This window comes from Papio anubis, chromosome 12, assembly GCF_008728515.1.
Source record: "Papio anubis isolate 15944 chromosome 12, Panubis1.0, whole genome shotgun sequence".
NCBI classification, from domain to species: domain Eukaryota; kingdom Metazoa; phylum Chordata; class Mammalia; order Primates; family Cercopithecidae; genus Papio; species Papio anubis.
Window position 1 is genome coordinate 102,745,906 of NC_044987.1, and position 13,256 is coordinate 102,759,161.

General features: G+C 49.9%; 1 protein-coding gene across 19 annotated transcripts in view; it reads left to right on the plus strand.

Moving 5' to 3' along the window:
• Positions 1–11,322, plus strand: part of ATG13 (autophagy related 13) — a 58,562-nt gene extending 47,240 nt beyond the window's left edge. For 7 of the 19 annotated variants that reach the window (XM_009186184.3, XM_003909966.4, XM_009186185.3 and 4 more), the window contains 8 exons: positions 544–642; positions 1,388–1,498; positions 1,914–2,050; positions 4,601–4,715; positions 5,306–5,383; positions 5,603–5,719; positions 6,217–6,345; positions 9,058–11,322. In XM_009186184.3, coding sequence (XP_009184448.1) covers positions 544–642; positions 1,388–1,498; positions 1,914–2,050; positions 4,601–4,715; positions 5,306–5,383; positions 5,603–5,719; positions 6,217–6,345; positions 9,058–9,135 — 864 coding nt within the window. In that variant the 3' untranslated portion in view covers positions 9,136–11,322. The remainder of the gene's footprint in view (positions 1–543; positions 643–1,387; positions 1,499–1,913; positions 2,051–4,600; positions 4,716–5,305; positions 5,384–5,602; positions 5,720–6,216; positions 6,346–9,057) is intronic. The other 12 variants (XM_003909964.4, XM_009186193.3, XM_009186195.3 and 9 more) reach the window with 7 other exon arrangements.
• The last annotated feature ends 1,934 nt before the right edge of the window (positions 11,323–13,256 follow it).

Sequence of the window (13,256 nt, forward strand, 5' to 3'; positions counted from 1 at the left end):
TTGCCTTCCCTGGAATGACGTAGGAAAGCGTGCATCTGAGCTTCTTAAAGTTCCAGCCAACAAATGTCAGCTATTTGAAACTGTCCTGCAGTTTCTGGGTTTCCTGAAAAAAGCTTTCAGTTGAACATTACAAGCCCCGCATCCTTATTCATCTTCAGGACACCTTGCATCTGCAGTCAGGCCCTTCTTTTGGAAGCTGCTATCTGACTTCCTCTCTTTTTTGAGTAGAGACAGACCAATAGTTGACTCAAGTTTCTCTGTTTTGCCAAGTTGTAGCCAGCTTACCTCAGCTTTGTTTTCTAGCTGCTCATCAGGGAGACAGGCATACGTGGAATGCCCTGAAATAAACATCACTGTAGGGACCTTCCAAGTTGTCCCTTTGGAAAGACAGCCCCACGCCCTCGCCCTGCTTCACTCCTGACTCCAGTGTCGGTTCCAGCCTCTCTTACTACTGCCCCTTCCAGAGTTTCTTCACTTCTTTCTCAAGTTCCTTTTCTTTTCTTTTCTTTTGTTTCTCCTGTCTCTGTGTGTGTCTGTGCACAGTGTGTGTTTACTGTCACAAAGGCACATTTTCAGACCCCTACTCCTGTGGTGACGGACACCCTGAGGGTCCCCATGGCAGGACTGGCCTTTTCCCATCAAGTGAGTCCATAATGGGAAGAAGGGGATATAATCAGATGGCATACTTTTATTTAAAAATTGTAAATAAATTACAGGGTGTAGTTACTTAAATGTCCCGAGTGTTCTTTGGGATTATTTTGAGGCTTGGTAATAGATTTTAATAGGACACAGCCACGGCCCAGCAGCCCAAAATAGGGAATTTTTTCATCTGCCCCTCCTCCTACCATTGATGTGAAAAATACATGGAGTTATTTATATCAGATTTTTAAATAAACAACTCACAACTGGTATTCTGTCTTTTTTCAATATAAATAGCAACATTCCCATACCCAGGGGTGATGGAGGGTGTGATTAGAGAAGATGACTTTCTGTTTCAAAGGCCTCAGGACAAAGGAGAGAATAAAATGACTTTGAAGAATCTGATTTCGGCTGCCAGTTCTGCCCAGGCTTGTGCTCTACACATCTGCTGGGCTTAGCACTGAAACAGTTAGCTCAGCCCCTGGGAAAACGGGGAGAAAGGAACTTATTTGAGGCCTTTGGGAGGCTCCACAGCTTGGAATCCCAGTCCCAGTACAAACAAGTCTGTGTTTTCTCCTCTGATAATGGCCTGGTATGTCCCTAACCCTATCACGTCAGGACCCTGCACTGTGGGCATGTGGGCGGGAGCCATTCCTCATCTCTCTGCTGAGCCCTCTTGTTTGTCACGCTCTGGGATTGCCTATTTTTTCCTTGTCTTTCCTCTTCTCTTTGTTTTTCTCTTGCTTAGCTCTCAAGCTCTCGCCTTTCCTATCAGCCTGCTGCCCTGGGCGTTGGATCAGCTGACCTGGCTTATCCAGTAGTGTTTGCTGCTGGCTTAAATGCTACACACCCTCACCAGGTATCTTTAAAGATGGGGAGGACCATGGGTTTCCAATGCTGCCTCCCCTGCCCAGAGGCAGTTGAGGACTCTGTCTAGGCAGAGGGATATGTTCTAAGTGCTATATTCTGAAGCAAAGCTCTTTTGTAACTTCAGAGACCTAAAGTGACTCTCTGAGAGGAAGGTGCCTGTTAGAGTTCAGAAAGGAAAGGCTTTTCCAGGATTTTTCTCCCTTTCCTTTTTCATCTGTAGTCATTACTGTGCATTTCTTCCATTAACTGAGTTTCAGAGAGGATAAAGATCCAGGGATTACTGCCCACTTGGTGGCACGTTGGTGATGGAAAAGTCAAAAGCAGATACTATCATGCTAGAATGTGAGGTTGCCCTCCTGCCTGGCATGCCATGATTCACTGTCTCTTTCCATTTTCCCCCAAAGCTGATGGTTCCTGGGAAGGAAGGTGGGGTACCCCTTGCTTCCAACCAGCCTGTCCATGGTGCCCAGGCTGACCAGGAGAGACTGGCAACCTGCACCCCTTCTGATGGAACCCACTGTGCTGCCACACCCTCCAGTAGGTGAGTTCACATTTTGGCTCTGTCTCTGGTAAGGCTGGCCAGGGGCCTGGGCTCCCTGACACATGTGCTTATTTAGTATCAGTAAAAAGTAACTTTCAGCACTAGCTGGGGCGTGGCATTTGAGCCCAAAGCATGGGCTCCTGGCTGGGAGTGGTGGCTCATACCTATAATCCCAGCACTTTGGGGGAGGCTGAGGTGGGAGGACTGCTTGAGGCCAGGATTTTGAGGTTAACCTGGCCAGTATAGGGAGACTCTGTCTCTCAAAAAAATTTATTTTTCCTTTTTTTTGTTGTTGTTTTGAGACAGAGTCTCACTCGGTTGCCTAGGCTGAAGTGCAGTGGCACAATCATGGCTCAGTGCACCCTCCACCTCCTGGGGTCAAGCGATTTTCCTGCCTCAGCCTCCTGAGTAGTTGGGATTATGGATGCGTGCCACCACACTTTGCTAATTTTTGTATTTTTAGTAGAGATGGGGTCTCGTCGTGTTACCTAGGCTGGTCTCGAACTCCTGGCTTCCAGTGATCCTCCCGCCTTGACTTCCCAAAGTGCGTGGATTACAGGCGTGAGCCACCACGCCCAGCCTCAAAAATATATTTTTTAAAAAGAAAGAGAAAAACAAAGTGTGGACTCCTTGAAGTTCCCTGATAAGAATCTGATACATCTGCTGGGATGTCAGGAAGCTGGCCTGGAACTTCAGTACTAATAGGAAACAGCAGGAGCTCAGTTCTTGTCACCTTTATCTAGTAAAGGGGTTGTCAGATGTTTTTCTCTTACCCCAAGATTTATATCCTTGGAGTCAGTCCTTAGTATTCCCCAAGGACCAGAACAGGTTGTTGACCATAGCCCTGAAGTCTGGGCCATAGTATGTCTGTGCTGTAGTTGGGATTGATCTCGTTTTTCTGCTGCGTTAGAGCCTCGTGGAGAGCCTTTGGAACAACTATTTTCCTCATGTGAAAAAATGTAAAGCTTTGTGTTTTCTGATTACCGAAGTGATACATTCTATAGAACTCAAATCCTGAAGACATTAGATAGGAAGCGAACGTTCTTACGTTTCCACCCTGCAGAAGTTACCACTGTTGCCTGCTTTTTTTTTTTTTTTTTTGAGATGGAGTCTCGCTCTGTCGCCTAGGCTGGAGTGCAGTGACTGGATCTCAGCTCACTGCAAGCTCCGCCTCCCGGGTTTACGCCATTCTCCTGCCTCAGCCTCCTGAGTAGCTGGGACTACAGGCGCCCGCCACCTCACCTGGCCAGTTTTTTGTATTTTTTTTTTTTAGTAGACACGGGGTTTCACCGTGTTAGCCAGGATGGTCTCGATCTCCTGACCTCGTGATCCGCCCGTCTCGGCCTCCCAAAGCGCTGGGATTACAGGCTTGAGCCACCGCGTCCGGCCTGCCTGCTTTTTTTAAAGACAGGAAACCTTCAGAATGGTTAAGTGATTGGCCTGAGCTCACTTAACTCACAGGGCAGGAGGCAAGCAGATTCTCTGACTCCAGAGCCCCACCCCTTCTTTCCACTATGCTTTCATTCTCCCTGGGGAGCCATGGGCTGTTTTGACCTGCCCTACCCTCCCTTGATTTTGAAGTCCCCAGAGATAATGAGATTACTTTGCCTCCTCACATTCTAAATGAACTTTCTCATGATAGAAATTCCTGATTTTTTTTTTTTTTTTTTTTATTCCCACGGTAAAGTGGGAAGGAAGTCCTTTAGGAAGTTTTTTTGTGTGTGTGCCAATGCATCAGGAAAAATAATTTGTGTCATTCCTGTCTTCTCAAACTTCCATCCTCTCCCTTTTCTCCCTGTGTTAGATGATTAAAGGCATTTTACACTCTAGTTTTCTGAGCCTTGACTCTTGGGACATGTCCAGGAGTAAAGACAGAGGCCCCTGTTGTGTGAGAATTCTTAAACGGAGGTCATAAGAGCTCAAAATTTGCACAGTACAGGTCCTCCCTGTTGGCTGGAGCCCAGGGGCCACTTGACTACACAATCCTCTGCCCACCTTGAATCCCTGTTTTTGGCCAGAGGACTTTTCCTAACCCTTGCTGCTTGCTGGTTTGGCAGCCTCAGCCATGGGCCCCCACTGCTGCTGCTTAGGCCCCCCTGTGCAGGACTCAGCTTCAGTCTGAAGGGCTGGGGAAGGAGGGAGTGGGAGCAGCCAAAGTAAATGTGTCATTCAAAGACCTTTAGTTGAGGGAGGGATGACTGGGGGCGAGGAGAGGGGAAGAAACATGGCAGGGAGCCCAGAGAACCTTAGCCCAGGCAATTTGTCAAGGGCGAAGAGAGCTCTGGCAGGCTAAGGAATCAAGTTTGGAACTAAAGAAGAAGAAAAGCTAGAACTTTTAGTAGTTCCAGGAAGTGCAGCCCTCTGCAATCAACTCAAAAGGCAGGGCAATAGTGGCATCAGCCAGACCACGTAATGCCATCTCCCCTTGATGGGCCAGTGGGGGCCAACTCCTGCCCTAGGCCACAGCCCCATCAGATGGTGGATTTATAGAGAACTAAGTTGTCCTGCTGTGGTTTGAGAATGAGTACTAACTTAACCTTTCTTCTCCAGTGAGGATACTGAAACTGTATCAAACAGCAGCGAGGGACGGGCCTCCCCCCATGATGTCTTGGAGACCATCTTCGTCCGAAAAGTGGGGGCTTTTGTCAACAAACCCATTAATCAGGTGATTTTCCTGCCACTGCCACCTGTGAGAATGTCTGAGTTCTTAGAGTAAGGTCCCACAGGCAGTTTTCTTAACCTGAAATATTAATATCTCAAAACTGCATGTGTGTGTAAATTTTTCTGTGAAGAGGATTAATAACCTGTGCTACCCCTCCAGAATAAGTTAAGAACTATTGTTCTGTGACCTTTTAAAGGCCACCTACAAGAAAGGGAGACTAGACCTAGATACCATTTACTACAAAAACACAACACTGCGTCATTGTCTCAGCCTTATTTGAATTGAACTGGGAGGCTCCTCCTCAGCGGGGCCAGTGAAGCACATTGTTACTGCATGACTATGGGGCAGGCTTGCAACGCTGAATTCCCAGGGTCCTCAGGACCCCAACCCTTGTTTATGCTGTGGGTGTATGTGATGGGGGACAGGGAGGTGAGGGAGCTTGGGGAGCCTCTAACAAGGCAGGAGCCTGAGGGGCAACATGGTCAGCATAGGTGGGCGAACTTGCTGGACCTCTGGGCTTCTGGCAGCCTGGAAGGAAGCATGAACACTGCAGGAGGGGCAGGCATGAATGCTTTTCTCCTGTGTCTCTTCAGGTGACCCTGACGAGTTTGGATATACCCTTTGCCATGTTTGCTCCCAAGAATTTGGAGCTGGAGGATACCGATCCGATGGTGAGCCCACCATTGACTACGAGTTCCCGGTAGATGGTGCAGTAGTCATTGTTCTTCCTGGGCCAGAGTCACACTAATCCCCCACAGACTGTAAACCATGGCCCCTTGGCTTATGGATTTGTAGCCAGCATTAAGTTCTTCCCAGAATTTTCAGATTGTTTACAGTAACTTGAATCTGGGTCACAGCATCAGCCCTAACCCTGCCTTGCTATGAAACAGGTGAATCCTCCAGATTCCCCACAGACCGAATCTCCTCTCCAGGGCAGCCTGCACTCAGATGGCTCCAGCGGGGGCAGCAGTGGCAATACCCATGATGACTTTGTTATGATAGACTTTGTAAGTCGCCATCACCTTCCTTGACCTTTGCTGTCCCGGGGAACTAGACCTAGAAGCACCTAGTGTACTTGATCCAGATTTCCTTCATAGGGATCAGATGTGCTGGTATAAACAGAAGGGATGGACCGGTGGAGCCCGGTCTGGGGAGATATTTTGGAGGCCAATAAACAACAAGGCATTTTGTGTCATGCCTTTGGTTAAAATTCATAATGAAATTCAACTGTAAATGGAGATTTTCCACTGATATCCACTTAGGTCCTATTCGTGCCTAGGCAAGGAGTTTGAAGAAAGGGGACATAAACTTAACTAGTGAAGAGGAATATTATTACCAGCATTAGAAGTAAACAGTCTGGAAGAGAAAAGTGTAAAGATTTCGCTCCCTAAGATAAGCCCAGAAGAACCTTTTCTTTGATAATTGCTAGAAGGAAAGACTTGTTCATAGCTTATCTCCTCTGTGGTTCAAGGCAAGCTAAACTGAGTCTGTCTTGTTTTTGAAGAAACCAGCTTTTTCTAAAGATGACATTCTTCCGATGGACCTGGGGACCTTCTATCGGGAGTTTCAGAACCCCCCTCAGCTGAGCAGCCTCTCCATAGATATTGGAGCACAGTCCATGGCTGAAGACTTGGTATGGAAAAGCCTTCCTCTACCACAGTGCATCCTTATTTGATGGTCATTCCTTTGCCACAGGCCTAGGAGGCCTACCACCTTCTGTCTTCCCTGTAGTAGAAAAGAGACATACTTAGACCATTATCTTTTGATCACACTTGAGATTTGCATTGTGCCCAGCAGTCATTATCTGGAATTTGCTTGAGCTTGGTTCCTCCTTTCTCTGCACATTCTCAGCGTTACTTACATGCTCCTGTTGTTCTGTGCCTGACGTCTTCTCCTTGCAGATGCTACTAGGCCAAGTTGCTCTGACAGCCCTTGCATTAGCTATTTAGCTTTCCAGGGAGATGCCAGTGGTACTGGGCAGAGGAGATCGTGAGGTCCTGAGTGTCTGTTTTTGCCCTTTCCTCAGAGAGCTCACTCCGTCATCTAGCAGTTCGCACACTTGGCCAGATGTCCTGATACTGACCATAATGACCCCATCTCTGCTTAGGGCATTTCCTCTTCCTGCCTCTGAGGGGCAGAAGAGTGCCCTGCACAAGCCACAAACTTTGGGTGCCCCATGCCAGGAGATGGCCCTCTTTGAGGTGGAATGAACACCTCCTAAATAGATACTAAGATCCTATGGTAGCTGCCCCGGATTTGCTTTAAGGAGAAAAGCATGCCCGGTAATAACAATACAGTAATAGCCAGGCGCGGTGGCTCACGCCTGTAATCCCAGCGCTTTGGGAGGCCAAGGCAGGCAGATCACAAGGTCAGGAGTTTGAGACCAGCCTGGTCAACATGATGAAACCCCGTCTCTACTAACAATACAAAATTTAGCCAGGCATGGTGGCGGGCACCTGTAATCCCAGCCACTCAGGAGGTAGAGGCAGGAGAATCGCTTGAACTCAGGAGGTGGGGGTTGCAGTGAGCCAAGATTGCACCACTGCACTCCAACCCAGGTGACAGAGTGAGACTCCATCTCAAAAAAAAAATGAATAAATATAGTAATAATTATTATTACCAAGGCTTTTGGGGCCAGGCACAGTGGCTCATGCCTGTAATCTCAGCACTTTGGGAGGCTGAAGCAACTGAGGCCTTCACTTGAACTCAGGAGTTTAAGACCAGTCTGAGCAACATGGTGAAACCCTGTCTCTGCAAAAGGTACAAAAAATTAGCTGGGCATGGTGGCATGCATCTGTGGTCCCAGCTCCAGCTGCCTGGGAGGTGGAGGCAGGAGGATTGCTTGAGCTGGGGAGGTCAATGCTGAAGTGAGCCATGTTTGTGCCACTGCCTCTAGCCTGGGTGACAGAGTGAGACTCTGTCTGAAAAAAATAAAAATAAAAATCAAGGCTTTTTGAGTGCCAGGCATTTTTCTTAGTGTTTTACATGAATCTTCAACAGTCGTAAGAGGTAAATTTTCTCATCCCAGTTTACAGATGAGAAAACCAACAATGATTAGCTTGCTCATGGTCACACAGACCCAGGCAAAACAAAGCTTTGTTTGATCTTAGAGGATCTGGCTCCTCAATTTGGCCTTTTAATCACCGAACTCCCCCTATCATGACGTGCACTTGGAGAAAGTGTGGCTCCAGTTCTCTCAACTGATGCCACAGCCATAGCCAGTTCTGAGGCCTCCCTCTCCTTTCAGGAAGCTGCACCCAAACCACCCTCAGCTCTTGGTGTGTTCAGGCCACATTATAAGCTCCCAGGCAAGAGACTCTCCAGACTGCCTTGTGGTCATGTTTAAACCCCTACTGTCAGGAAATTGTGATGGTGAAACTGCAGATGTAGCTTCTGTTCATTTAATCATCAGTAGACACACATTTTTATTAATAGTTGATACTCTAGGACAGTTAAACTTTTCACAGTTCTGTTTTCCTCTGCTGCTCTCTTTACCATTCTCTCTCAACCTCCTCTAACTCACCCCTTCCTCAGCTGGTGTAAAGACAACAGATTCTGGCCAGGTGCAATGACTCATGCCTGTAATCCCAGCACTTTGGGAGGCCGAGGCGGGTGGATCACAACATCAGTGCAAGACCCGCCTGGCCAACATGGTGAAACCCCGTCTCTACTAAAAATACAAAAAATAAGCTGGGCGTGGTGGCGGGCGCCTGTAATCCCAGCTACTCGGGAGACTGAGGCAGAGAACTGCTTGAACTCAGGAGGCAGAGGTTGCAGTGAGCTGAGATGGCACCACTGCACTCCAGCCTGGGTGACAGAGCAAGACTCTGTCTCAAAAAAAAAAAAAAAATACAGATTCCTAGGCCTTACCACAGACCTGCTGCTGTGTCAGAATCTCGGGAGTATAGCGGGGCCACCTGGTTCATGTTCCCCAGGGGGTCCTGATGCCCAGCAAAGGGTGTGAAGAAATCTTTTGTAAACTCTGTTTAATTTGTAGAGCTGTACACTTCGTGTTTTATTCTAGTGTCAGTCAGATCTGTGCCAGGGATATTTCATGTTTAATTTCTGGATCATCTCACTCTTGTGGTCCTTTTCTCCTTCATTAAGTGTGTGACCCACTTGGACTCCCAAGGCCGTTCCATTAACCCTCCAGCCCCTGCAAAGCCCTGATGCATATACCCTTCCCCACCCTGTGCCTACGCAGCTGCCCTGCGTTCTCCCACCTGCTCGGCCCAGCTAGGGCTGAACTTTGTCTTGCTTGCTTCCTCCCCTTTTGGGGACTGGGCTAGCTGCCTCTTCAAGGCCCTGCCTGAGTAAATGGCTCTTCCTTCTCTTTCCGGTACAGGACTCATTACCAGAGAAGCTGGCTGTGCATGAGAAGAATGTCCGCGAGTTTGATGCCTTTGTGGAAACCCTGCAGTAAAAGTATCCTCAAGTCCCAGCAGCACCCCCTTTTTGTGGCCCCAGAGGACAGGCAGCCTCCTATGCCTCAGCTGCTCCCACCCCTCATCCTGCTCTGAGCCAGGTGGAAGGGAGGCTGGCTTCTCTCATGGGGACCCAGAAGTCCCTACTCTTGGACCTCCTGGAGACTCTGTGGTGGCAGTCAAGCCCAGTGCCCAGTTGGAGAAGACTCACATGCTAGCCTTGGAGATGGGAAGACCCTTCCTACGAAAAAGCCCTCAGCAGGGCCATCTGTGTGCCCCGCCCATCACCAACTGCTTCCCAAGGATGTCATCCTGTTCATCCTGCTGCCAGCCTCCTGCCTGGGCCTGCCTTGCAGCTGGCCCCTTCCCTGCCTGCTGTTACCATCCACTATTTGACATTCCAGCTGGTGGCCAAGAGATTGGTGTGGAGGCAGAAAGAGGAAGGAGACAGTGCCAGGAGGAAGAAGGAAGGAGTCCCTTGGCTCTCTTCATTGTCCTCTACTTCCATCTTCTTCCCCTCTTCCTCCCTCTCTTGCCCCAATGCCTGTACTTCTGGCAGTATGACAGGGCTGCTTGCCCAAGATGAGAACTCCAAAACCAGCCACTCCCACCCCTGAAGGTTGGGAGGGTCTGAGCAGCCCTGGTGGCTGCCCGTGCTCAGGTCCTCAGCTCCATGGGAGATAAAAATGGAACCCTGAATCTCTAGGATTTTGTCACTTGGAGTCACAGCAAAGTTCTTTTCCTCTTTTTCCCCCGTTGCTGCTCCTTGGTTATAGAACATGGTAAATATTTATTACTTTCAGAGAAACCAGATATTTTATAGAGAAAAGATGTTTGAGGTGAGTTGTTTTTCATTGGAGAAGGTGGAGGGCTCTTCCTGGGACAGAGACCTCCTCTTCTGGAGGTTCCTGAGAATCCGGGCTGCTGCTGCGAGGATCTTCCTTCCCACCATACAGACGGCGAGATCCAAGAAGACGGCTGGCCAGGGGCAAAGTCACCTCCCAGCGTGGCTGCACTGGAACTGACTACAGGCTTTACCTTGGACAGCTGCGTATTCCTGGTGAGAGCCTTACATCTCCCACAGCTTCTGCAGAGTGACTGACTCCATTCTTGCAGCCCAGGAAGTCCTGGGTGCTAAATGTGATGGCCACATGTAGTGGTTAGGGGATGTTGTGTGTGTTCCCCCGACTGCTGGAGTACTTGTTCCTGGTCCCTGGGGCTGTCCTGTGGAACTTTTCCTCCTCCTGCTTGGGCCTAGGTACACCTCCCTCTAACCCAGGGTCTGTACACTGCCCTGGGATTTACCAGCTGGATTGGCTCCTGGTTGAGAAACCAAAGCTGGGCGTATGATTGACTTAACCCTTCAGGTATTGTTACTTGAATAAGTCCAGTGTCTAGCCTCACCCACCTACCATCTGTCCTTTCCCAGCCTCGCTGGTAGTCCTGGCCAAGGAGATATAGGCTTACTCCATTCCTCCTGACCCACCTGGGGCACTCACTGGCAGCAGCTGTGCTTCAGTGGACCAGGTCGCTCTCAACTGCTTGTTAGTAAATTGCATGTGACACTGTTCTCACCTACAAGGCTGACCTCTGAGGACTGGAGCAGGCTCTGGAGGGGACCCGAGCTCTGCATGCTGCTGCTGCCACAGAGAACTGTTCTCAGCAGCAGCAGCAGCCAACTGGCCCTCCTATCTTTGGCTCAGAGCACACGCGTGGCTTGCTGAACCCAGGCCCAGGTGTATCACCAAGGCCCCAGCTTTGAGAAGGGGGAAGGCCCCTGGTAAGTTATTAATGCCCCCATATTTCAGCCACTGCTCTCTTTCCAAGGCCTTGCATGGAAAGGCCTACTAGCCATTGTCCCAGGCAGCAATCTTTGGCCTCTGTAGGTGGCAGCAGCCTTTCACCAATGCTCCATCTGTGAAGAGTCTCAGCCATAACTTTGGGCTGAGCCTGGGAGAAGTAAAGCAACTGTTAAGGCCGGCCCTTGCCCCTCAGCCCTACCATAAAAGGAATAAGCCCTAGACTGACTCCTGCAGCACCCCCGGGAAAGGCTGGGACCAGCTGTCTGTCTCCAGGTGGCAGAGTCCCTCCTCCTCCAACCTTTCCAACCTACTTTGTTTGGAAATACTGAGCTACACTTTAAAATGTATTCAAGAGATTTCCAATAAATTTTTTTCTGTACTTTACAGCCTCCTGTCCTGCAGGTTGTCTGAAGACCTCGTAACCCCTTCCTCCCCACCCCTGCCCCAGTGCAGGTCTGGGAAAGGGGAGAGTGGTGCATTGGAAAGTGCAGAAAGACCTCAGTGTCTGGGCAAGCCGATTTTGAGTCGGGTGTGGCCACTTAGCGGCTGTACACCCTGGGGTCAGGAAACTTCTTAGAATTTCTCGTTCCCTGGTCCCCTGTCAGGGGCTTGTATTTGAATATTCAGTTAGAGAATGCATTTAAAATACACCCATAGTAAAATCTCCATAAAATGTAGGCCACTGTCATCAGCTCTTTATTGCTCTTACGTAACAGAACTCACCCTGGAGAGAAAAACAACAGTGGGAGGCAGGGAGTGCAGGGCTCCTCAGGCCATCGGGGGATTTGTGGCTGAGCAAGCAGAAGAGAAGTAGTAGGAATTTAAAGGTCCATGCAAGTGTGTTAGCTGCCTTGATCTGACTGGCAGTCCCTGAGGAACCAGGAAGAGTAGAAGAGCCCCCGGGGGGGATGTGTCCTGTCTGGCTCCTGGGTGGGGCTGCAGGCCTCTCAACCCGGCCAGGGCCAGCCCCGCCTCCTAATTCTCCTAGTTTGTGCCCATAGTTGGGGGAGGGAGCTGATTAGTGGAGCCAAGGTCCCAGAGGTAGAGATGGTTCTAGAGGCAAAAGAGAACTGACAAGAACTGGACAGCTGCTGTCTGGGTTGCTGTCCCACCCGCCTTCAGGCTGAAGCCGGGCCCAGGATTAAAAAGGGCTGGTTAAGCTGGGCGCGGTGGCTCAAGCCTGTAATCCCAGCACTTTGGGAGGCCGAGACGGGTGGATCACGAGGTCAGGAGATCGAGACCATCCTGGCTAACACGGTGAAACCCCGTCTCTACTAAAAATGCAAAAAAACTAGCTGGGCGAGGTGGTGGGCGCCTATAGTCCCAGCTACTCGGGAGGCTGAGGCAGGAGAATGGCGTAAACCCAGGAGGCGGAGCTTGCAGTGAGCTGAGATCCGGCCACTGCAGCCCAGCCTGGGCGACAGAGCGAGACTCTGTCTCAAAAAAAAAAAAAAAAGTGGGGGTTGCTGGTTAGAAAAGTCCAAATCCAGCCTATTCCTGGAGCCGGGAACTCCTGATTATTAGTAAACCAGGTGACACTGACCATGTGGCTAACCAGGACAGTTGCCCAATACCTGAGTCAGAAGTGATGAAAAGTCTGTTCCTGTCGTTTGCCCTTCAACCAGGAATCTCCGATAACAAAGTTCTCAGTTGCCCCATGCCCAGCAATGGTGTCCTACCTCTTTAAAGCATCTCCCTACACTCCAACCCCGGCGGCCAGCGTTGCTAAGGCCTTGGTAAATGGGCATTTGAGTCACTCAGCAGAGGCCCTGCCAGGAGCCCAACCCAAGTAAACAGTTTCCTCGCTCCTGTTTCCCTGGGTCACTGCCTCTCTGTTGCAGTCACCCAGCTCTAGCTGAGCAGATCCAGAGAGAGAGGAGGCCCCCAGTGCCTGGAGGAAGGCCAGCATTGTGGAATGGGACTTGCTTCCTGGGGCTCAGGCCCAATGTTTGTAACCACCATCTGTAACCACAGCCTGATGCTGCAGCTCTGGCGCTGCTCCCCCAGCCCAGACAAGCAAGGAGGAGAAAAACCAGGCCCACCTGGGGCCGCTGTAGCCTCCTGATTGCCATTAGCAAGCAAGCAGCAGACACACCTGGAACCTGACCACTGTGGGAGGTGAAATTCCGGCCTACTCTCCCACCAACAAACTTCTCAAAAAAAAAAAAAAATGCAGTAAATAACCATCTTAACCTTTTAAAGCAAAGCAAAACCTGCTGAAGAGAGGATAGGAGAACTGGATCTGTCACAGCCTTTGTGTGGGCATGGCAGGGGAAATGGCCTGGCCTCAGGCTGAGGGGTGGGCAGGAAGGGAGGGC